Below are 27,056 nucleotides of genomic sequence, written 5' to 3'. Positions count from 1 at the left end.
ACACACCCCACCCATCACCCCATGGAAACAAACATGTCATCACCCTACACTGTGTGGGGAAAAACACTCCTTCACCCAACACCCAGTGGGAAAAACACTCCTTTACCTCACACCCTGTGGGGAAAAAACACTCCCAAACCACACACCACGGCGAATAAAACACTTACTCAACCAACATCCCATGGGAAAAATCACTCCCATGCCCTACATCCCATGGGAAAAAATACTCCCTCACACCGCAGACTATGGGATAAAATCACACCCCTATCTGACATCCCGTGAGAAAAACAGTCCCTTAACCCTATACACATGGGAAAAAACGCCCCCCACTCCACATCCAGCAGGGAAAAACACTTCCTTACCTCATAACTCGTGGAAATAAACACTTCCCACACCACACACTCTGTGGGGAAAAACTCACTCACCCCATATCCAGTGTGAAAAAAACTTTTCCCCTCTCCCTACCGCTTGAGAAAAAGAACACTCCCTGACTTCACACCCTGTGGGAAAAACACTCCCCAATCCGACACCCCATGGTAAATAAATCACCCCCTCACCTCACATACCAATGGGAAATACACTACCCCACTCCACACCCTGTAGGGAAAAAAACTTGCGCTCTCCACAGCCTCTGAAAAAAAATTCCCCACCCCACACACCGCTGGAAAACACTCTACCACCTCTTGGGAGAAATAACACTCCATCACCTCACACCACATGAAAAAAACTCTCCCCAACCCACATCCCATGGGAAGAAAACACTTCCTCGAGCCACACTCCATGTGGAAAATCTCAGCACATCCCACATGCAGTCTGTAAGAAAACACTCACCCACCCGAAACACCATGATGAAAGAAACTGTTACCCCACCTGACACCCTGTAGGAAACACACTCCCCTAACTCACCCTGTGAGCAAAAACACCGGCATTCTGTGGGAAAATACTGCCCTCACCCCAAATCCTGTGGAAAAAATTTCCACCATCCCACATCCCCTGGGAAAAATACACTTCCACCCCACCTCCATGGAAAAAAGCTCCCCCAATTCACACCCCAAAGGAAAAACACTCCCCCACCACACAACCCGTGGAAAACCAATGCTCTCCCACCTCACATCCTGTGGGGAAAAATACATTCCCACACCACACAGCATGGGGAAAATCACTCCCTCATTCCATAGCCTTGGGATATATCAGTCACCCATCCCACACACTGTGGCGAATAAAAAACTTGCTCACCCCACACCTTGTTTTTAGAAAACACTCTCCCGACCAATACCCTGTGGGGAGAAAACAATATCGCACCCCACATCCACCACCCACAGCCTGTGGGGAGAAAGCTCCCCACCCAACAACCCCATGGGAAAGAGGCACTCCTCCACCACACACCCCATGGGAAAAGACACACTTCACTCCAGATCCTGTGGGTAAAAAAAACACTCCCCTACCCCGCTCCCCATGGAAAAAGACATTAGCCTATACCACCGCCCATGGGAAAAACATCCCCCAACCTCATAAACCATGGGAAATCATTCTGACACCCCACCCCAAACCCCATAAGAAGAATACTCCACCACCACACATCCCGTGGGGAAAAAAATATTGCAATGTAGGAAAAAACACTTCCCCACCCCAAATCATGTAGAAAAAATCCCCCTATCACATATCTGGAAAAAAATACATTCCCAATCCACATCTGTGGGAAAATAATCTCGCTCAGTCCACACCCCGCAGGAGAAACTATTCCACCCATATCCCATGGGAAAACACCCCCCACCCCATATCCTGTGGGGGAAAGCACTCCCTCACTCCGTAGCCATGGGAAAAATCTCTCAACCATCCCACACACGTCAGCACCACCATGCCCCACCCCACACATTGCGGAAAAAGCACAACCATCCCACACCCCCAAACCATACCCCGCGGGAAGAAAGACTCCTTCGACCCACACCCAGTGGGAAAAAAACATTTCGACACCCACACCCAATGGGAAAAACTCTTGTTCACCCCAAACATCTCGGTGAAAAAAAAACTCCCACAGCTGACACCCTGTGGGGAAAACACTCCCAACCCATGCCCCATGGGAAGAACTCCCTCACCCCACACACCGTGGGATAAGCACTCCCACACCTCAAACCTCATGGAAAAACAATCCCTCACCCCACATCATGTGGGAATAAACACTCTACCACCCAACACCCCTAGGAAAAAACATGCCCCACCCCACACCCCAGGAAAAATATTCCCTCACCACAGACTGTGGAATGAAAACTTTCCAACACCCACATGCTATGGGAGAAAACAGTACCCCTATCCACACCCCATGTGAAAAAACACTCCTTCAACCCACAACTCCTGTGGAAAAAAACACCCACCCACATCACACCCCCGTGGGAAAAAACTCACCCACCCAAAGAAGGAAAAACTACCCCCACCTGACACCCTGAGGGAAAACACACCCCTACCTCACACCCCAAGGGGAAAAAAACTGCAGCACACTGGATAAAATAACTCCCCCACCACATACCCCATGGGAAAAACACTCCCCCATCCCACACCATGTGGGAAAACACTCCTCCCACCCCAAATCCCATGGATAAAATGTACCCCACCCTACATCTCCTGGGAAAAAATACACTCCAATCCAACATCCCATGGGAAAAACACATCTCCACCCCTCAGCCCATGGGAGTAAACTCTCTGCCACACAACTCCACTGCCAAAAAACATGCCCCACCCCACAGCACGCAGGGATCAAACATGCCCCCAACTCACATGGGGATAAACACTCCCTCACTCCATACCCAGTGAAAATACTCCTTTACCCTACACCCTGCGAGAGAAAAGTCTCCCCCACCTCCCACTCCTCCTGGGGAAATAAACACTCCCTCACCCCATACCCTGCGGGAAAATACAATTTTCCACCCCACAACCTGTGGGAAGAAAACCTGGCCTTGACCCACAACCCATGGGGGAAACAACTCCCTCGATCCACACCCCGTGGGAAGAAAACACTCACCCAACCAACAATCTGTGGGAAAACACACTCCTTCACCCCACACCTGGTGGAAAACAAAACTCACCACCCCACATCCCACAGGGAAAAATACCCTGTGGAAAAAACACTCCCACAACCCACTCCCCATGGGAAAAACTCTCCTTCACCCAATACCCATTGGGGAAAAAACTCTCTCATCCCACACACTGTGGGAAAAGCACTCCCTCACCCCATACTCAGTGGAAATTCTCCTCTACCCTACACCCAGTGGGGAAAAATGCACCCCACCCCACATCCCATAGGAAAAAAGCAATACCCCACACACAACCTCTGAAAGAAACATTACCCACCCCATACCCCATGGGAAAAACACCCCCCCACCCACACACTGTGATAAAAACACTACTCACCCCATACCCCATGGGAAAAACACCCCCCCACCCACACACTGTGATAAAAACACCACTCACCCCACACCCCATGGGAAAAACACTCCCCCACCCACACTGTGATAAAAACACTACTCACCCCACACCCCATGGGAAAAACACCCCCCCACCCACACACTGTGATAAAAACACTACTCACCCCACACCCCATGGGAAAAACACTCCCCCGCCCACACTGTGATAAAAACACTCCCCCACCCACACTGTGATAAAAACACCCCCCCCCACCCACACTGTGATAAAAACACTACTCACCCCACACCCCATGGGAAAAACACTCCCCCACCCACACTGTGATAAAAACACTACTCACCCACACTGTGATAAAAACACTCCCTCAGCCACACTGTGATAAAAACACTACTCACCCCATACACCATGGGAATAACACTCCCCACCCACACTGTGATAAAAACACTCCCCCACCCACACTGTGATAAAAACACTCCCTCATCCACACTGTGATAAAAACACTACTCACCCCACACCCCATGGGAAAAACACCCCCTCACCCACACCTTGTGGGGAAAAACATCCCAACCCCAGATACCATAAGAGAAAAACTCCAGCATCTGTGGTTAAATCACCACACCCCATTCCCCATGGAGAAAACACATGCCCACCCCACACACCCTGGGAACAAACACACTCTCACACCACATGCCGTGGGGAAAAGAACACTCCCCCATCCCATGGGAAAAAACACTTCCTCACCCTCACATCTTGTGGGAAAAAATACTCACCCAACCCACACCAGGCGGGATAAACACTCACCCACCCCACTTTCCTCGAGGAAATAAACTCCCCCACCCCACATTCCATGGGGAAATAAATTCCCCCACCCTATATTCCCCACCCCACATCTCGTGAATAAAACACCCCCTCACACCATACCCCATGGTAAGAAAACACTCCCTCAACCAACACACTGTGGGAAAAATACTCTGCTATGCCCCACACCCCACCAGTGCCCCACCCTCACCCTGTGGGAAAAACACTCCCCACCCCATACCCCCGGGAATACATTACCTTCATATATTTTATTTAACAACACAGCATTTTATTTAACCATTCAAGCCCAATGAAGCTGCACCAGCCAATTACATACGCGGCAGAAACTGAACTCCGAACACTGGTACTGTAATCCCTTATGCTAGTCACGATGAGACCCTGCTGTATGTTCCTTGGCCACGTGGGTATAAATAGACGTCGGGCACTTATGGGATGGAGGGGCCTGTTACCGTGCTGCATCTCTGAATAAAACAATTTAAATAAAACTGTGCCATTGCTGGCCTCGATTGGTGAAGTCTCTAGTCAGAAACTATACAAACACTGATACACGATACAAGAGATTCACAATCTAGGCTAAATGAAGAGGGGTACAGTATCGATGCTGCTTCTCTCCAACCAGCTGAATCCTGCCAGTATCATCTGCTGTTACCCGAGCCAACCTTAAAGTGATGGAGAACAGGTTACCGGCTGCACCACAGAGGAAAGGTACTGCTGGCTGGGGGTCAGTCGAAGCAACAGCACCATGGAAAGGAGGAGGGAGAGAGAGATCAGTCTGTGCAAGGCAGGAAATGTCGGTCAGCAGCCTCTGTCACTACGCAGACTGCCCGGTCAGGAGAGCGGAGGGATCCAGTCATTGATGGCTGACATTTCCACACCCTGTTTCAATGATGCATCAGTGGAACCTTCTTCAACCTGTGGGGAAGAAAAACAGGTGTCAGTTTCCTAACAGAGAGCGACTTCACACCAGGGGTGGGGAAATCACGTCCATCACAGAACAGGCCCTTCGGCCCACCTAGTGCATGCCAAACCAATAATCTGCCTTATCTCACAGACATGAACCTGTTCCACAGCCCTTCATATCCCCTCCCATCATGTACCTATCCAAACTTGGCTTAAACATTGAAATCAAAATCACATCCACCACTTGTGCTGGCAGCTCGTTCCACACTCTCACCACCCTCTGGGAGAAGCATGTTCCCCTTAAAACATTTCACCTTTCAGCCTTGACTCATGACTCCTAGTTGGAGTCTCACCCAACCTCTGTGGAAAAAGCCTGCTTACATTTACTCCATCTATATATACAAGGAAAAAAAACAAAAGGCGCCAACTTATCAAAGTTCAGTCTGTTTAGTGCACTCGTTGGAGCTCAATCAACGAACCAATCGACCCATCCGGCCGTCGCACCTGGGACCACTCCGGTGGTCTTACGAGCAGTCCAGCACACGTCCACCTTCCTCGGCGTCTTCCTTGGCCTCCTCCTCACACCCAAAAACCTGCGAAAACCCCTCCCCCAAGTTCCCAGCATCACAAGGCACAATAACATTCCCCATTGATTAACAAATGAATACAATTACCATATCAGCCATTCTAAAGCGAAACAACGGCGAGAGAAACACTTATCCGACAAAGAAGCATTCCTACTTGTAACAAACCAAAGAGGCCATTTTGAGTAACATACACAGGACATTGTACATATACATCCTATAATTTTGTATACTCCTATCAAATTTCCCTTTATTCTCTTATTTACATCTTTCCTGGAGACTGATGACCATACAATACTCCAAATTAGGCCTCATCAATGTCTTGTATGACTGCAAAATAACATCCCAGCCCCTGTACTCATTACATTGATTTATCAAGACCAATGTTCCAAAAGCTTTCTTTACCTGTGACATTACTTCAATTAATTATGGTGTATATTCACAAATCCCACTGTTTTACTGCACTCCTCAGTGCCTCCTGCTCACTGTGTAATACCTACCCTGTTTGGCCCTACCGAAGTGCAACACCTCATGCTTCTCTACATTAAATTCTATCTGCCATTCTTCAGCCCATTTTCCCAGTTGGTCCAGACCCCACTGCTAATATTCTTCCTCGCTGTCTACCTACACACCCAATCTTGGTGTCATCTGCAAATTTGCTGATCCCGTTAACCATATCATCGATACAGATGACAAACAACAACGGACCCAGCACCGATCCCTACGCCACTCCACTAGTCACTGGTCTCCAGAGAAGCATTAGACTCTCTCGCTTGTCTCACAATCCAATTGACTAATTCATCTTGAATGCCAGGAGACTGATCCTTCTTGACCAGCCTCCACAGTGCGATCTTGTCAATGGCCTTGATAAAGTCCATGTAGACGATACCCACTGCCTTGGCTTCATCCACTTTCCTGGTAACAATAAGACATTCTCTCCTGTTCACACCCTTCAGTAGGACCCAATAACCATCCTGTTGTTCACAATCAGGCAACTTGGTCTTGTTGCTCAGGGGCTAAGGGCCTGATTGTGGCTGGTCTTGCTCTGCATCTCATCTAGGTGTACAGACAGTCACCACTAGGAGGACATAGTGGGTAACTACAGGTGGGCTGGCGTTTACAGTAGAGAAGGCCATTCCAGAGGCTGAAACAGGGGCAGCAACCTTTCCCACCTCCTGCAACTGAATCACAGCTGTGTATCCCCACATGTAATTGGGGTACATGGCTCTGGGGTACATAAGACATTGAGTCTGCTCCATTTTAAGACCTTTAGACAGGGTCATGATAGGAAATGATTAGAGGGTATCGGCCCATCATGTCATACTGAACTAACTAAATGCAAAAGCTAATCCATTCTGTCTTCAGTGTCAATACACCTTCACTCTCTGCATATTTGTGCTCTGCTTATGGGCCACGTTCAGACAAATGGGATCAGTTCTGTTCTGCAACTTGGTCAGCATTGATAATTTGGGCTGAAAGGCCTGTTTTTACACTGTATAACTCTTGGACTTGCAATGTCATGCATCATTGAATATACAGTACTCCAGATCCAGAGCTCTGTGTGTCACTGGGTCACACAGCAATCATATCCCTGTATGTTACTGGATCAGACAGGAATCCTATCCCTGTACATCACTGTATGTTATTGGATTACACTGGATCCAAAAAATAGCATACCTTCGAGCCTACACCGCCATTCTGAGATCATGGCTGATCATCTACTATCAATATCTGGTTCCTGCCTCGTCCCCATATCCCTTGATTCCCCTATCCATATTCCCCTATCTAGCTCCTTCTTGAAAGCATCCAGAGAATTGGCCTCCACTGCCTTCCGAGGCAGTGCATTCCAGACCCCCACAACTCTCTGGGAGAAGAAGTTTTTCCTTAACTCTGTCCTAAATGACCTACCCCTTATTCTCAAACCATGCCCTCTGGTACTGGACTCTCCCAGCATCTGGAACATATTTCCTGCCTCTATCTTGTCCAAACCCTTAATAATCTTATATGTTGCAATCAGATCCCCTCTCAATCTCCTTAGTTGCAGCGTGTACAAGCCCAGTCTCTGTAACCTCTCTGCATAAGACAGTCCAGACATCCCAGGAATTAACCTTATGAATCTACGCTGCACTTCCTCTACAGCCAGGATGTCCTTCCTTAACCCTGGAGACCAAAACTCTACACAATACTCCAGGTGTGGTCTCACCAGGGCCCTGAACAAATGCAAAAGGATTTCCTTGCTCTTGTACTCAATTCCCTTTGTAATAAAGGCCAACATTCCATTAGCCTTCTTCACTGCCTGCTGCACTTGCTCATTCACCTTCAGTGACTGATGAACAAGGACTCCCAGATCTCTTTGTATTTCTCCCTTACCTAACTCTACACCGTTCAGATAATAATCTGTCTTCCTGTTCTTACTCCCAAAGTGGATAACCTCACACTTATTCACATTAAACGTCATCTGCCAAGTATCTGCCCACTCACTCAGCCTATCCAAGTCACCCTGAATTCTCCTAACATCCTCATCACATGTCACACTGCCACCCAGCTTAGTATCATCAGCAAACTTGCTGATGTTATTCTGAATGCCTTCATCTAAATCGTTGATGTAAATCGTAAACAGCTGTGGTCCCAATACCGAGCCCTGTGGCACCCCACTAGTCACCACCTGCCATTCCGAGAAACACCCATTCACCGTTACCCTTTGCTTTCTATCTGCCAGTTTTCTATCCATGTCAATGTCTTCCCTCCGATGCCATGAGCTCTGATTTTACCCACCAATCTCCTATGTGGGACCTTATCAAATGCCTTCTGAAAATCGAGGTACACTACATCCACTGGATCTCCGTTGTCTAACTTCCTGGTTACATCCTCGAAAAACTCCAATAGATTAGTCAAGCATGATTTGCCCTTGGTAAATCCATGCTGGCTCGGCCCATATCCATATCTAGATATGCCACTATTTCATCTTTAATAATGGACTCTAGCATTTTCCCCACTACTGATGTTAGGCTGACAGGACGATAGTTCTCTGTTTTCTCCCTCCCTCCTTTCTTAAAAAGTGGGATAACATTAGCCATTCTCCAATCCTCAGGAACTGATCCTGAATCTAAGGAACATTGGAAAATGATTACCAATGCATCCACAATTTCCAGGGCCACCTCCTTTAGTACCCTAGGATGCAGACCATCTGGACCTGGGGATTTGTCAGCCTTCAGTCCCATCAGTCTACTCATCACGGTTTCCTTCCTAATGTCAATCTGTTTCATTTCCTCTGTTACCCTATGTCCTTGGCCCAACCATACATCTGGGAGATTACTTGTGTCTTCCCTAGCGAAGACAGATCTAAAGTACTTATTAAATTCTTCTGCCATTTCTCTGTTTCCCATAACAATTTCACCCAATTCATTCTTCAAGGGCCCAACATTGTTCTTAACTATCTTCTTTCTCTTCACATACCTAAAAAAGCTTTTGCTATCCTCCATTTTATTCCTGGCTAGCTTGCGTTCGTACCTCATTTTTTCTCCCCGTATTGTCTTTTTAGTTAAGTTCTGTTGTTCGTTAAAAATTTCCCAATCATCTGTCCTCCCACTCACCTTAGCTCTGTCATACTTCCTTTTTTTTAATGCTATGCAATTTCTGACTTCCTTTGTCAACCACTGTGGCCCCTTTCCCCCCTTTGAATCCTTCTTTCTCTGGGGGATGAACTGATTTTGCACCTTGTGCATTATTCCCAAGAATACCTGCCATTGTTGTTTCACTGTCTTTTCTGCTAGGATATCCGTCCAGTTAACTTTGGCCAGCTCCTCCCTCATGGCTCCATAGTCTCCGCTGTTCAACTGCAACAGTGACACCTCCGAGCTGCCCTTATCCTTCTCAAATTGCAGATAAAAACTTATCATATTATGGTCACTACCTCCTAATGGCTCCTTTACTTCAAGATCGCTTATCAAATCCTGTTCATTACACAACACTAAACCCAGAATAGCCTTGTCCCTGGTCGGCTCTCGTACAAGCTGTTCCAAGAATGCATCCCATAGGCACTCTACAAACTCCCTATCCTGGGGTCCAGCACCAACCTGATTCTCCCAGTTCACCTGCATGTTGAAATCCCCCATAACTACTGCGACATTACCTTTGCCACACGCCAATGTTAACTCCCTATTCAACTTGCACCCAATATCCATGCTACTGTTTGGTGGCCTGTAGACAACACACATTAGGGTCTTTTTGCCCTTACTGTTCCTCAGTTCTATCCACATAGACTCTACTTCTCCTGTTCCTATGTCCCTCCCTTGCAAAGGACTGAATCTCATTCCTCACCAACAGGGCCACCCCACTCCCTCTGCCCACATTTCTATCCCTGTGATAGCACGTATACCCTTGTACATTCATTTCCCAGGTCTGATCTCTCTGGGTCCACAGCTCTCAGCATTCCTCAATGTCCACTGCAGTCACATCTCTGTACACCACAGGATCTGTAGCTCTGCACGACACTGGATTACACTAATACAATGCTCTGAACATTTTTAAATTACATGGACCCATAGTTCTGTAAATCACTGGATTACACTGGTCCATAATTCTGCAGATCACTGGATTACATGGATCCATAGTTCTGTAAATCACTGGATTACACTGGTCCATAATTCTGCAGATCACTGGATTACATGGATCCATAGTTCTGCATGTCAGTAGTGCACAGTTCAAGCAGGTCACGCGATCACACTGATCCGTAACTCGGTATGTCACTGGATTACATGGACCCACAGCTCTGTAGGTCACTGAATTACACTGATCAATAGTTCAAGCAGGTCACGCGATCACACTGATCCGTAACTCGGTATGTCACTGGATTACATGGACCCACAGCTCTGTAGGTCACTGAATTACACTGATCAATAGTTCTGTGCGTCACTGGATTACACCCGTACATAGCTCTGCACAATGTTGCCTCCTGCCTATCAGCTATTCCTCTGTCCAGCATCTTTCCTGTAACGCCATAGGATTTTATCTTGTTAAGCAGTCCCTTGTATGGCACCTCATCAAACGCCTTCTGAAAATCCAAGTAAATGACATCCACTGCCTCTCCTCTGTCCACCCTGCTTGTTACTTCCTCGAAGAACTCTGTCCCTTCACAACGCTTTTTCCCAGGCTGGAAATGGCTAACATGAGGGGGCGTAGTTTTAAGGTGCTTGGAAGTAGGTAGAAGAGGGATGTCAGAGGTAAATTTTTCACACAGAGAGTGGTGTTTGCATGGAATGCACTAACAGCGATGGTGGTGGAGGTGGATACAACACAATAAGTGCGGTCTCACCAGAGATTTGTAGAGTTGCATCATGACCTCTCTACTCTTGAACTCAATCCCCCTGTTAATGAAGCCTAGCATCCCATAGGCCTTCTTAACCACCCTATCAACCTGTGCAGCGGCCTTGAGGGATGTATGGATTTAAACCTCAAAGTCCCTTTGTTCATCTACACTCTTCAGTAACTGACCATTAATCCTGTACTCAGTCTTCTGGTTTGTCCTTCCAAAATGCATCACCTCACACTTGACTGGATTGAACTCCATCTGCCATTTTTCTGCCCAACTCTGCAGCCTGTCCATATCCTCTTATAACCTTCCACCTCCTACAGCTCCATCCACAACTCCTCCAATCTTCGTGTCATCCGCAAATTTACTCACCCATCCTTCCGCCTCTACATCCAGGTCATTTATAAAAATCACAAATAGCAGGAGTTCCAGGACAGATCCCTGCGGCACTCCACTAGTCACCGACCTCCAGGCAGAATACTTTCCTTCCACAACTACCCTCTGCTTTCTTCCTTCTTCCTTTAACTTGTTCAACCTTTCTCTGTAATTTTGGTACTGAAACCCAGGTAACATTCTAGTAAATCTCCTCTGTACTCTCTCTAATTTGTTGACATCTTTCCTATAATTCAGTAACCAGAACTGTACACAATACTCCAATTTTGGCCTCACCAATGCCTTGTACAATTTTAACACTACATCCCAACTCCTATACTCAATGCTCTGATTTATAAAGGCCAGCATACCAAAAGTTTTCTTCACCACCCTATCCACATGAGATTCCACCTTCAGGGAACTAAGCACCATTATTCCTAGATCACTTTGTTCTACTGCATTGCTCAATGCCCTACCATTTACCATGCATGTCCTATTTTGATTCGTCCTCACACTTATCAGCATTAAACTCCATCTGCCATCTTTCAACCCACTCTTCTAACTGGCCTAAATCTCTCTGCAAGCTTTGAAAACCTACTTCATTATCCACAACGCCACCTACCTTAGTATCATCTGCATACTTACTAATCCAATTTACCACCCCATCATCCAGATCATTAATGTATATGACAAACAACATTGACACAGTACAGATCTCTGAGGCACACCACTAGTCACCGGCCTCCAACCTGACAAACAGTTATCCACCACTACTCTCTGGCATCTCCCATCCAGCCACTGTTGAATCCATTTTACTACTTCAATATTAATACCTAACGATTCAACCTTCCTAACTAACCTTCCATGTGGAACCTTGTCAAAGGCCTTACTGAAGTCCATACAGACAACATCCACTGCTTTACCCTTGTCAACTTTCCTAATAACCTCTTCAAAAAATTCAATAAGATTTGTCAAACATGACTTTCCATGCACAAATCCATGTTGACTGTTCCTAATCAGACCCTGTCGATCCAGATAATCATATATACCATCTCTAAGAATACTTTCCATTAATTTACCCACCACTGACGTCAAACTTACAGGCCGATAATTGCTAGGTTTACTCTTACAACCCTTTTTAAACAATGGAACAACATGAGCAATATGCCAATCCTCCGGCACCATCCCCGTTTCTAATGACATTTGAAATATTTCTGTCAGAGCCCCTGTTATTTCTACACTAACTTCCCTCAAGGTCCTAGGGAATATCCTGTCAGGACCCGGAGATTTATCCACTTTTATACTCCTTAAAAGCACCAGTACTTCCTCTACTTTAATCATCATAGTTTCCATAACTTCCCTACTTGTTTCCCTTACCTTACACAATTCAATATCCTTCTCCTTAATGAATACCGAAGAAAAGAAATTGTTCAAAATCTCCCCCATCTCTTTTGGCTTCACACATAGCTGTCTACTCTTGATTCTCTAAGGGACCAATTTTATCCCTCACTATCCTTTTGCTATTAATATAACTGTAGAAACACATTGGATTTATATTCACCTTACTTGCCATAGCAACTTCCTATCTTCTTTTAGCTTTTCTAATTTCTTTCTTAAGATTCTTTTTACATTCCTTATATTCCTCGAGCACCTCATTTACTCCATGCTGCCTATATTTATTGTAGACCTCTTTTTCTGAACCAAGTTTCCAATATCCCTTGAAAACCATGGCTCTCTCAAACTTTTAACCTTTCCTTTCAACCCAACAGGAACATAAAGATTCTGTACTCTCAAAATTTCATCTTTAAATGACCTCTACTTCTCTATTACATCCTTCTGTTACGCCTGTGCTCCCTTCCCTCCTTTTTGAGAATCACAAGATCGCTATTAAGTCAGATCAGGAGACCCAGGAAATGAAAGACATGCAGAATCCACAAAGAGTTTGGAATGTGTCCTGGCCTCTGAAAGGCGGAACCATTGATTACGGCTATTGTCTCTTGGAGACAGAATTGTGTATTGAGCGCTGTGCTATTCATCGATGCCCTCAAGGAATCAGGCAACGTGGGCTGATTGGGGGGGGATGACATCCTCCCCAACCTGATTGACATCTGAGACCCCGTGAGTGGGGATAAAAGAGGGTCTGAGGGAACAGCCACTCAGACGCACCAGAAGAAACACTCGAAATCCTGTAACAGTGTAATAGCGAAAGCCGGTGGAAAGCCACATGCGTCCTTTTCCATTTGCCTCGGAATTGGTGGGCCTTGCCACAGAAGAACGGCTTTAGCTAACAACAAAGGGGAAATCAGCCCCCAACGACTCTCGAAGGACTGACATCATAAAAGGAATGGGCAAGTTAAACATCTGTCTTTCTCTCCAACCAAAAGCTGCAGCTTGAATGAACTTGAGTGACTTTTATATTTCCATCGGACAATACATTATCCCCTAGACAACGATAGAGCTATTTCTTATTGATTATTATTATACCCGCACTTTTAGATTTAGTATTGACGACGTATATTATCTGTATGTTTGCATTGATATTATTTTTGTGTATTTTTATCAATAAATAATGTTAAAAATAGTACCATCAGACTTCAACAGATCTCTCTATCTTTGCTGGTAAGTGACCCAGTTATGGGGTACGTAACAATTGGGGTTCTCGTCTCAAGATTTGACACCAAATTGGGAGGCCAGTGAATCGGGCCTGTAAGTCCAAACTTGGATCTGGTTACGCGGGTAGCCAGACGGGAAACCAGCAAAGATGGACGTGGATGTATTTATAGAAAAGCCCGACTCGAGAGGCGGCTACCAAATCAGACTTGATAAATCTGGCAAAAGGGCTAAACCTTGCAGAGGTGAGGTTGTCCATGAAAAAGGGGAGGTGCGAAGGGCAATAACTCAGTATTATATTGGGAAGAATGTGTTTGCAGCTGAGGTATTCGAAAATATCCCTGAAAAGGTACCAGCTAGTGGGACGGCTCAGTTAGAGTTGGAGAAATTAAGGTTGGAACATGCAATTAAGTTAAAGCAGCTGGAAGCAGCTGAGAAGGAAAAAGAAAGAGCCGAGAAGGAGAGGGAGGCAGAGAAACAGAGGAAACATGACTTGGAGATGGAGAAGTTAAGGCAAGAGCGAAGTGATCAAGGGTCAGACCGAGAGGAGCGGTTTAATGTTAATCGGGAGTTGAAGTTAGTACCTCCATTTGAGGAGACAGACGTTGATAGTTATTTCTTGCTTTTTGAGAAGGTGGCAGTGAATCAGAAGTGGCCCAGAGATCAGTGGGTGGCGCTGTTACAAAGTGTGTTAAAAGGGAAGGCACAATGAGCATATATGGCGTTGTCCATGGAGGAGGAAGAGGTGGGGAGTTATGACAAAGTAAAAGCGGCCATTCTCCGGACTTATGAATTAGTACCTGAAGCGTATAGACAAAAGTTCAGAAATTTAAAGAAAGGGTGGAATCAGACGTATACCGAGTTTGCCTATGAGAAGGGTGTGCTCTTGGACCGTTGGTACACAGCAGAGATAGTGGAAGAGGATTTTTGACGTCTCAGGGAGTTAATTCTGATTGAGGAATTTAAAAGTTGTGTTTTGGAGGATATCCGGATGTATTTGAATGAGAAGCCGAATAAGTCCATCTCAGACTTTGCTAGGTTCGCAGATGAATATGCCCTAACCCACAAGACAAAGTTTTCCTCGAATAAAAGTTACCAGAGAGACCGTGGGAATGATAGAGAAAGCCCGCCGGCTGAGGCAGAGGTCCCTCCGGGAGCTAGCGGTAAGATTGAGGGGGAAAGGCAAGACGGCCAGAGATTTCCGGGCTTGACCTGTTTTAATTGTGGAAAGGGGGGACATATTGCATCTAGGTGCTTTGCTCCGAGGAAGGAGACAGGAAAAGGGAAAGCCGCGGTCCCTATCGGATGTGCCGTGGTAATCAGTAAATCGACAAGAGAGCCCCGGGTAGACAGAGTACAAGAAGGGTCTGAGACTTGTATGTCAAATAAAACCATGTCTGTGAGGGAGGGAGACACACCAGTTCCAGTACAGATCTGGAGAGACACGGGGGCAGAACTATCATTGATCAGCAGTAAGGTACTAGATTTTGGTCGCAAGACGGGAATGGTAGCTGTGAAAGGAATAGGAAAAGGGACAGAAATGGTGCCCTTGCATAGAGTCATTATGAATTGTGAGCTAGTCTCTGGACCAGTTGAAATGGGGGTGCGATCAGAATTCCCGAGAACTGATGCGGACGTCCTTCTGGGTAATGATTTAGCCGGTTGTAAGGTTTTATGCAGCAATGACGCTGACCAGACAGCCAGTGGAGGCTCCGCCCCTAGATTCCAAGATCTATCCCGCATGCGCGGTCACTCACAGCATGTTGAGAAAGGCAGCTGAGACAGAGAGCAGTTTAAATCAGGCCAGTATCGATTTGGCTGAGACGTTTTTACCGATCCTGTACCAGGAGGGTGGGAAAACGGAAAATAGGAAAGTGAAAGAGAATAAGGGAGAGGGGGTAGACCTGCCCTTAGTGAGGAGAAAAGTTCTAGAGGCACGAAATAAAGATGAGAAACAGATAGAGCTGTTAAAAGGTCCAGAGTTGGACATGGATGATCTGTCTGGTTTGGCAGAACTGTTTGAAGAACTTGAAAATTCTAAAGGTGTTCCCGATAATGAAATGAGGGCAGTCCTAGATGAAAAGGATACCATTACCTTGAAGAAGTCTGCTGGGTTGGCAGATGAGGTTGTTTCAGCCCGCAGGGTTGAGTTTACTCCGGAAGGGAGTTGCCCAGAGAGTAGCTGGGAGAATCAGGGGAATTTAGAATTTGGACCGGGTACGGGTATTGAAAGCCTGGAAGAGGCAAATGTCCCGTTTGAGTGTGTCCAAGATGTGGATGCACGTGGCACTGAACCTAGTAATGGAGCTCAGAAAAAGTCGGAGGTATCGGATTCAGTTGAAAAGGAATGCAGTCCTTGGTTCAGTGAAGAAAGGGTTAACCTTGGTAATAGTGGGAAGTGAGAATTCCCAGGTGTTTGTGCTCGAAGGTGTGTTAAAAGTTAGTGGGGAGATGAATATTATTATTGAAGGAAAAGGGAAATATGTAGTTCCCAAATTGAATGAAGAAAATTTAAAGGCTGGACTGATATCAAAGGCAGCAACCACGCTACAGAGACAATGGCGTGGTACCACAAAGCCTGTGAATCAATTACAGGTTGAGTTGGAAGGTAACGGGGCCCCACACGCAATTGTTATTCCAGAGTGTGGCGTGAAAAGGCAGAATTTGAAATGCTGTTTGAACAAAGAGTTTGAACTGAAAACTAATAGCCTGAAGGGTCCTGAAGAGAAAACTAGCCACTTGCGTAAAATTAAAGAATTGGGTGGAAATTCAGAAGATGGTCTAAGTTTGGGACACATTGTTGATAAAATAACTCCTATGGAAGGAGCGGACGAAAGCCTATTTCGTCAGGGTGCACAAGCTCCCTACGTGGGAATTAACCGGAAAAGAGGCGAGGGTTAATGGGGACGCCATTTTTAAATAGCAAAAGCTGGTTTTACGGGATTTCGACAAAACACGAGAATAATAAAGACAACCCCATGGAAGCCTGCCTGTTAAGTTTGAAAGCAACATAAAGATTAGTATTTGCATGAACTTTTGTAGTATACCCGTAAGCTAAGATCACAACTCCTTAGTTTTTGTTTGCTAACGAAAAATAAGACCTACAAATAGGTGGTTATTAAATTGGAGTCTGATGCTACAAGACTTTAGTAAGGTACAAAATGTTAAGATATCAAAGGAAGTGACAATGTAATGGGTAACCATCTAGATACTGAATTGAATGTATAACTGTATTACCCTGTTAAAAAAAAACTTTTGTATGGTGTTAAGATTCTAAAATCCTGTAAGACTCTGTATTACTTCGTTTTTTTCCGATGGTAAAAAACGCATTAAAGAAAGGGGGTGTTACGCCTGTGCTCCCCCGCCTCCTTTTTGAGAATCGCAAGATTGCTATTAAGTCAGGTCAGGAGACCCAGGAAATGAAAGACATGCAGAATCCACAAAGAGTTTGGAATGTGTCTTGGCCTCTGAAAGGTGGAACTACTGATAACGGCTATTGTCTCTTGGAGACGGAATTGTGTATTGAGCGCTGTGCTATTCATTGATGCCCTCAAGGAATCAGGCAACGTGGGGGGGGGATGGCATCCTCCCCAACCTGATTGACATCTGAGACCCTGTGAGTCAGGATAAAAGAGGGTCTGTGGGAACAGCCCCTCAGACGCACCAGAAGAAACGCTCGAAATCCTGTAACAGCATAATAGCGAAAGCCGGTAGAAAGCCACGTGCGTCCTTTTCCATTTGCCTCGGAATTGGTGGGCCTTGCCACAGAAGAACGGCTTTAGCTAACAACAAAGGGGAAATCAGCCCCCAACGACTCTCGAAGGACTGACATCATAAAAGGAATGGGCAAGTTAAACATCTGTCTTTCTCTCCAACCAAAAGCTGCAGCTTGAATGAACTTGAGTGACTTTTATATTTCCATCGGACAATACATTATCCCCTAGACAACGATAGAGCTATTTCTTATTGATTATTATTATACCCGCGATTTAGATTTAGTATTGACGACGTATATTATCTGTATGTTTGCATTGATATTATTTTTGTGTATTTTTATCAATAAATACTGTTAAAAATAGTACCATCAGACTTCAACGGACCTCTCTATCTTTGCTGGTAAGTGACCCAGTTACGGGGTACGTAACATTTCCCATAAAACAAGTTGTCCCAATCCACTCCTTCTAAATCCTTTCACATCTCCTCAAAGTTAGCCTTCCTCTTATCAAAAATCTCAACCCTGGGTCCAGTCCTATCCTTCTTCATAATTATATTGAAACTAATGGCATTGTGATCACTGGACCCAAAGTGCTCCCCAACACATACCTCCATCACCTGACCTATCTCATTCCCTAACAGAAGATCCAACACTGCCCCTTCTCTAGTCGGTACCTCTATGTATTGCTGCAAAAAACTAACCTGCACACATTTCACAAACTCCAAACCATCCACCCCTTTTACAGAATGGGCTTCCCAGTCTATGTGTGGAAGATTAAAATCTTCCACAATCACAACCTTCTGCTTACTACAAATATCTGCTATCTCCTTGCAAATTTGCTCCTCCAATTCTTGCTCCCCATTAGGTGGTCTATAATACACCTCTATAAGTGTTACTACACCTTTCCCATTCCTCAATTCCACCCAAGCAGTATCCCTAGATGAGCCCTCTAACTTATCCTGCCAAAGCACCGCTGTAATATTTTCTCTGACAAGCAATGCAACACCTCCCCCTCCAGTCCCTCCGATTCTATCACATCTGAAGCAACAAAATCCAGGAATATTTCGTTGCCAATCACACCCCTCCTGCAATCATGTTTCACTAATAGCTACAACATCATATTACCAGGTATCAATCCATGCTCTAAGCTCATCCACTTTTCTTACAATGTTCCTAGCATTAAAATAGATGCATTTAAGAAATTCTCCACCTCTTACTCTCTGTTTATCCCTAACGGTGCAAACAATTTTATTATCTTTTCCTTCCTTCTCCCCTACATCTTCAGTCTGAGCGCTCCCCTTCTCTGTCACTTGCCTATCCTCCCTCACACACTGTCTACAAGTTTTCTCTATTTGTGAACTATCCTCCTCTCTCCCAGTCTCTTCAATTTGATTCCCACCCCCAACCATTCTAGTTTAAAGTCTCCCTAGTAGCCTTAGCAAATCTCCGTGCCAGGATATTGGTCCCCCTTGGATCCAAGTGCAACCTGTCCTTTTTGTACAGGTCACACCTGCCCCAAAAGTGGTCCCAATGATCCAGAAACTTGAATCCCTGCCCCCTGCTCCAATCCCTCAGCCACGCATTTATCCTCCACCTCATTCCATTCCTACTCTCACTGTTGCCTGGCACAGGCAGTAATCCTGAGATTACTACCTTTGCAGTCCTTCTTCTTAACTCCCTTCCTAACTCCCCATATTCTCCTTTCAGGACCTCTTCCTTTTTCCTACCTATGTCATTGATAATTATATGTACCATGACCTCTGGCTCCTCACCCTCCTACTTCAGGATATCTTGGACGATCAGAAATATCCCAGACCCTGGCACCATAAACTACCATTTCGGTCTCCTGACTGCGTCCACAGAATTGCCTACCTGACCCCCCCAACCATCGAGTCCCCTATTATTACTGCCTTCCTCTTCCTTTCCCTACCCTTCTGTCTGAGCTACAGGGTACGGCCACTGTTGCTTCCCCCAGGTAGGCAGTCCCCCCCTACAGTACTCAAACAGGAGTACTTATTGTCAAGGGGCACAGCCACTGGGGCACTCTCTAATACTTGACTCTTCCCCTTCCCTCTCCTAACTGTGACCCACCTGTTTGCCTCCCGTGGCCCCGGTGTGACCACCTGCCTGTAACTCCTCTCTATCAACTTCTCACTCTCCCTGACCAGATGAAGGTCATCGAGCTGCTGCTCCAGTTCCCTAACATGGTCTCTTAGAAGCTGCAGCTCGGTGCACCTGGCACAGATGTGGACGTCCGGAAGGCTAGGAGACTTCTCCTGTGGGACATATCTATCCTGCACCTAATGAACTATTCCCAAAAACTTCAGCCACCACTGTTCTGGCGTCATCCTCGCCACTATCCCCTCCAGTGCACCTGGGCAAGCTCCTCTCTCATGCCTCTGTAATTTCCTTTATTCCATTGTGATACTGATACATGCAACTTATACTTGCCCCTCTTAAATTGCAGTACGAATTCAATCATATTATGATCACCATCTCCTTAAGGTTCCTTTACCTTCAGCTCCCTTATAAGATCTGGGTTATTACACACTAACCAGTCTAAGATATCCTTTCCCAGAGTAGGCTCAAGCACTTGTTGCTCTAAAAAGTCATCCCGTAGGCATTTAACAAACTCCCTCTTGTGATCGAAGTAAACCAGTTTTTCCGAATTCCCTTGCATATTGAAGTCCCCCTTTACAGTTGTGACATTAACCTTATTACATGCCTTTTCCAGCTCCTTTGCAATCTCAACCCAACATCTTGGCTACTATTTGGAGGCTTATACACCCTATCCTCGTTATACGCGGGGGACACTTTCCTCGTAGTCGATGCATAAAGTGAAATCACATTATGTGAATAATTATTTAAATGGAGAAAATAGGGATGTGTTCCAGAGGGCTTCCTGAATATGTTTTATCTGTAATTTATTCACATTTTCATACCAATATGACACAAAAGCAGTACCACAAGGCAACATTTGTAATATATTTCATCAATTTAAGGTAATATTCAGCTTAAGTTGAAACTTAACATACTAGGGATTACAGTACTCACCAACAGTGGCAGGTGTTTTCACTCCAGGAGATGAGTGGGTGTTATGGTGTCGGGATCATATCAAGCACGGCAAGGGATGAAGGAAGACTCACAGAACGACAGCAGGAGATGACACCGGTTTGAAGAAAGTGGTGAGGGTTGTTTGCTTGGCAGCATTTTGTTTTTCAGCATAAATTTGCCTGTAGGGAAGAGGGGTTGACAGCAGGGAACGACTGAAATGCTGATTCTGCTCTAAACTTGGGTCCATGTCCATTGCCACTTGTGCCAAGTGTTCCGACTTCCACCATTCCCTCACCGTTGGTAAACTCCCAGGATTTTCAAAATCATCTGTTGCTCGCAGCATCTGAGAGATAGTTCGCCATAAAAAAAATATGCCTTGAATGTGGATCACACCTTGGTCGAATGGTTGAATCAGCAATGTTGTGTTAGGCGGCAGGAAATGCACTATTATGTTAGGAGGAATGCTGTCCAAATGTTTAGGAAGGGCTGGTGCATTGTCAAGCAACAAAAGAACTTTAAAGGCAAGATTCTGTTTCTGGTAGTAGCGTCCCAGAGCTGTGTTACCTTCAGATGATGCCACACTGTTTATAATTTCCAACCTTTCTTCAAGAGTTAAAGCGGTTCTCTGTCGCTCGGCTGATGGCCCAGGACATGACATCAGACGCTTAGGAGGCACAGTTAAATATTTCAAGCACAAAATCACTGCACCGTAGTTAAAACCAACAAAAGTTTAAGAGTGCAAGATCGCACATCCACACATTGCCAAAACCAATGCGAAACTAGCAGGAGTAAGATTGTGAGGCGCGCATACCTGACTTGTATTGACGGGAAAGCGGTGCTCCTCGCATAACTGAGAGTTTTGGACGCATATAAGGAGACGTTGGTAGAAATAGGTTCCTCTCATAACTGTGAATACGCATAGTCTGAAGACGCATATATCGAGGATAGGGTGTATATGACACAGATCGCACTGATCAGCAGCTCCGTACGGCACTGGATCACACTGATCAGCAGCTCCATACACCACTGGATCACACTGATCCGCAGCTCTGTACGTCACTGGATCACACTGATCCGCAGCTCTGTACGTCACTGGATCACACTGATCCGCAGCTCTGTACGTCACTGGATCACACTGATCCGCAGCTCTGTACGTCACTGGATCACACTGATCAGCAGCTCTGTACGTCACTGGATCACACTGATCAGCAGCTCCGTACATCACTGGATCACATGGATCCAAAGTGCTGCACGTCACTGGATCACACTGATCCGCAGCTCTGTACGTCACTGGATCACATCGATCCACAGCTCCATACGTCACTGGATCACACTGATCCGCATCTCTGCGCGTCACTGGATCACATCGATCCACAGCTCCATACGTCACTGGATCACACTGATCCAGAGATCTGTATGTCACTGGATCACACTGATCCAGAGATCTGTACGTCACTGGATCACACCGATCCACAGCTCCGTCTGTCACTGGATCACACTGATCCAGAGATCTGTACGTCACTGGATCACACCGATCCACAGCTCCGTCCGTCACTGGATCACACTGATCCAGAGATCTGTACGTCACTGGATCACACCGATCCAGAGATCTGTACGTCACTGAATCACACCAATCCAGAGATCTGTACGTCACTGAATCACACCGATCCAGAGATCTGTACGTCACTGGATCACACCAATCCAGAGATCTGTACGCCACTGGATCACACTGATCCAGAGATCTGTACGTCACTGGATCACACTGATCCGCAGCTCTGTACATCACTGGATCGCACTGATCCGCAGCTCCATACGTTACTGGATCACGCTGATCATTAGCCTTGCATGTCAGTGGATTCCAATCATCCATAGTTCTACATAAGACAAAGGATTAGAATTAATCCATTCAGCCCATTGAGTCTGGTCCCTGATTCCACTCAACCCCATTCACCTGCTTTCTTGCCATAACCTTTGATGCCTTGACCAATCAGGAAACTATCAATTTTTGCTTTAAATATACCCATGGACTTGGCCTCCACCGCAGTCTGTGGTAGAGCATTCCACAGATCCACTATTTTCTGGTTAAAAAAATCCCTCCTTACCTCTGTTCTAAAGGGTCACCCCTTAATTCTGAGGCTGTGCTCTCTCGTTCCAGATACCCCCACCACAGGAAACATCCTCTCCACATCCACCCTGTCTAGACCTTTCAACATTTGGTAGGTTTCAATGAAACCCCCGCATTCTTCTAAATTCCAGTGAGTACAGACCCAAAGCTTGACAAATGATCCTCACATGTTAACCCCCATTCCTGGAATCCTCATAAACCTCCTCTGGACTCCCCAATGACAACACATCCTTTCTGAAATATGGGGCCCTAAACTGTTAACAATATCTAACTAGTGTTAGATACCTAACAGCCTGACTAGTGTTTTATAAAGCCTCAGCATTATCTCCTTGTTTTTACATTCTCCTCCCCTTGAAATGAATGCCAACAGCTCACTTGCCTTCTTTACCAAACTCAACTTGTAAATTAACCTTCTGGGAGTCTTGCATGAGAAGTCCTAAGTCCCTCTGCACCTCTGATGTTTCAATTTTCTCCCCATTTAGATAATAGTCTGCAATGTTGTTCCTTTTACCAAAATGCATTATTATACATTTGCCAACACTGTATTCCATCTGCCAATTTTTTGCCCATTCTTCTAATTTGTCTAAGTCCTTCTGCAATCACATTGGTTCCTCAGCACTACCTGCCCCTCCACCTATCTTCATATCATCCACAAACTTTGATTCCGTTATCTAAATCACTGACAAACAATGTGAAAAGTAGCAGTCCCAATACTGACCCTGAGGAACACCACCAGTCAACCAGAAAAGGCTCCTTTTATTCCCATGCACTGCCTCTTGCATGTCAGCCATTTCACTATCCATATAACAATTACAGCATGGAAACAGGCCATCTCAGCCCTTCTAGTCCGTGCTGATGCTTACACTCACCTAGTCCCAGTGGCCCACACTCAGCCCATAACCCTCCATTCCTTTCCTGTCCATATACCTATCCAATTTTACTTTAAATGACAATACCGAATCCATGCCAGTATCTTTCCTATAATGCCATAATATTTATCTTGTTAAGCAGCATCATGTGTGGCACCTTATCAAACGCCTTATGAAAATCCAAGTAAATAACATCCACTGCCTCTCCTTTGCCCACCCTGCTTGTACTTCCTTAAAGAACTCTTAAGAGATTTGTCAGGCAAGATTTCCCTTTACAAAAACCATGCTGATTTTGACTTATTACCCTGAAACATCATTCTTAATAATGGACTCCAACACTTTCCCAATCGCTGAGGTTAGGCTAACTGGCTTTAATTTCCTTCCTTTTGCCTTCCTCCTAAATGAGTGGAGTGACATTTGCAGTTTTCAGAACTATACCAAAATCAAGTGATTCTTGAAAGATCATAACCAAGTATAGAAACTTAGAAAACCTACAGCACAATCCAGGCCCTTCACCCCACAATGCTGTGCCAAACATGTACTTACTTAAGTGGAACGTGGAAGGAAACCAGAACACCCAGAGGAAACTCATGTGATCATGGGGCAAACATACAAACTCAGCAGTAGGAACTGAATCTCAATCTTACAGCTGGCACTATAAAGCGTTATGCTAACCTCTATGTTACATTCCCCACCCCCACAGAAAATATATAACTTGTTGAATGGCCTTCTCTAGTCCCTATGTAAGATTTCTGTGAAGGTTTCATGCCACATGAAGAAGAGACTTGTACCTAGTTTCTATATAGAATTCTGATGATTTGGTCTCCTTAGGACTTTGACAGTGCCAGATTGGAAGATTTTCCACACAACCTTGTAATTCAATGTACTTAAGCTGCTGCATTGGTTGAAATTCCCAACTAGATACTGAATTATTGTTGATCTACTCTGCATAGAACTAACAGCACAAAAACAGATGATTTGACATGTGCAGCATATGTAGCTAGGGTGCTTAAGTATTTTGCACAATACTGTACTAATTTTTTTGTATTGCACTGTACTGCTGCATAACATATGTGACTGATGATAAACCTGGTTCTATATGGGTCTCTATTGTGGACTGAGAGTGGGAAGGTGGCGAGGGGAATTATAGATGGGGAAAAGGGGATGGGAGAAGGGAAGGAGCAGGAAGCACTAGAGAGACATTCTGTAATGATCAATAAACCAATTGTTTGGAGCTTGGTGTCTGAGGGCTGAGTGTGTCTCCACCTGCTTCACCCCCTGCCCCAGCACTCCTTCTCTGTCACCTGTCCCACACCCCTACTACGGTGCTCTCCCCTTGCTATTCACAGTATCCTCCTGACTTGATGGTAGTGTGAAGAGATGGCATAGCTGGGATGGTTTGGATCTTTTGAGAACTTTATTGAGAATCAGAATCAAAGAGAAAAAAAATTAGGAGACATTTCTACTGGCCTTTGAGTTGAGAATCTGAATTTTTTTCTTAAATTTACAGATATCATGTCACATAATGTTCTCATCTGCATACTTCAATTATTTTGAGTTGATAATCAAGAACAAATGGATTTAGATTTAATATGGAAATGTTTTTTCTGATTAGTGGATCAAGAGAAGTTTATAACAATAAAAATTTAGAGAATTGCAGCAACTATGCACAATTATTCAGATCTATGGGCCAAACAGCTTCTGTGCCAAAATTGTCTAGATTTCTATGAATACCAGATGTCCATTTTCATGTGAAATCTTATCTCTGCTATCTCTTCAGGAACCTTTTTCAGGACTCTGGGATGTAGTTCATCTGGTCCAGGTGACTTATCCACCTGAAGACCTCTGAGTTTGCCTTGCACTTTTTCCTTTGTAAGGCACATCCAGCACACTTGTTAGTGTCTTCCACAGTGAAAAATGATGCAAAGCACCCATTAAGTTCATCTGCCAATTCTTTATCCTCATTACTACCTCACCAGCATAATTTTCCAGTGGTCCAATATCAACTCTCACCTCCCTTTTACTCCTTAAAAAACTGCTTTATATGATAGGTTAGTTTGCCCTCATGTTTCATCTTTTCCCTTCATTTGGCTTTCTTACTAGCCTTTCGTTGGATTTTAAAAACTTCCCAATGACCCAATTGCCCACTCACTTTTGCTACATTATATATCCTTTCCTTGGCTTTTATGCAGACCTTAAGTTCCCTGGTCTGCCACAATTGCCTACTTCTTCTTCTGTGGGACATATCTAACTAGCGCCTTGTGAACTATTCCTAGAAACTTCAGCGATCTCTGCTCTGCCGTCATCCCTGCCAGTATCACCTGGGCAAGCTCCTCTCTCATGCCTCTGTAATGCCCTTTGCGATACCGATACATGTGACTTATGCTTCTCCCTTTCAAATTGCAGTATGAATTCAATCATATTATGATCACTGTCTTCTCAGGGTTTCTTTACCCTAAGCTCCCTAATAAAATCTGGATTATTACACAATACCCAACCTTTCCCCGAGTAGGCTCAAGCACAAGCTGCTCTAAGAAGCCATCTTGTAGGCATTCAACAGATCCCTCTCTTGCAATTTGACATCAACCTGATTTTTCCAATCTCCTTACATATTGAAGTCCCCCATGACAATTGTGACATTGCCCTATTACATGCCCTTTCCAGCTCCCTTTACAATCTCAAGGCCATGTTGCTGGATTACTAATTTACATTTGCAGGGGCTCACCTCTGCAACAGATCCACAATAGGGGGGGACCGTGATTCTCCTCCAACCCCTTCACTGCTGCTGCTTGGACTCCGACCTTTAGCTCTTCGTCGCTCTTTGTGCTTCTTGTGTTTCTTTTTCTACAGCGAGCAAAACAGAACAAACATTCCTACCAGGCTTTTCACCAGCTATACACCAACACCACCACCCCCCACAGCGTGACCCTCCCTCAGTACTGTCGCTTGATTTTTTTTGCAAAACTACAGAAACACACACAAAAATACACAAAATGCAAACATCAAGTATTTATAAGACAGTGAACAAATTCAAATTAAATATGATTATTACTGTCAATGAAACAGTCCCAGGCTGCCCACCATTCCTGGAAGTCTCTCACTATTTATTCTGACCACATGCTCACATGGGCATGAAGGTACCCAGAGAAGAGGGGCAAGCATTCAGCCTTGGCAGAGCCCTCAACTGTCCACCACCTGGACCCATGAATGGCCATCTTGGCCAGGCCCAGGAGCAAACCCACCAGTAGATTCACCGAGCTATCCACCCTCCACAATGGTG

At 45.2% G+C, this 27,056-nt stretch overlaps 1 protein-coding gene across 2 annotated transcripts in view; it reads right to left on the bottom strand.

The window, feature by feature from the left end:
- Nucleotides 1-4,465: 4,465 nt before the first annotated feature.
- The window catches only part of gpatch1 (G patch domain containing 1), an 81,509-nt gene continuing 58,918 nt past the window's right edge, over nt 4,466-27,056 (bottom strand). For both annotated transcript variants that reach the window (XM_059993356.1, XM_059993357.1), the window contains exons 19-20: nt 26,502-26,620; nt 4,466-5,148 (exon numbers count right to left, since the gene is read on the bottom strand). In XM_059993356.1, coding sequence (XP_059849339.1) covers nt 5,118-5,148; nt 26,502-26,620 — 150 coding nt within the window. In that variant the 3' untranslated portion in view covers nt 4,466-5,117. The remainder of the gene's footprint in view (nt 5,149-26,501; nt 26,621-27,056) is intronic.

The sequence above is a fragment of the Hypanus sabinus genome, chromosome 17, assembly GCF_030144855.1.
Source record: "Hypanus sabinus isolate sHypSab1 chromosome 17, sHypSab1.hap1, whole genome shotgun sequence".
Lineage (NCBI taxonomy): Eukaryota > Metazoa > Chordata > Chondrichthyes > Myliobatiformes > Dasyatidae > Hypanus > Hypanus sabinus.
The sequence above is the reverse complement of the archived record's forward strand: the minus strand, read 5'-3'. Positions and strand labels throughout refer to the sequence as shown.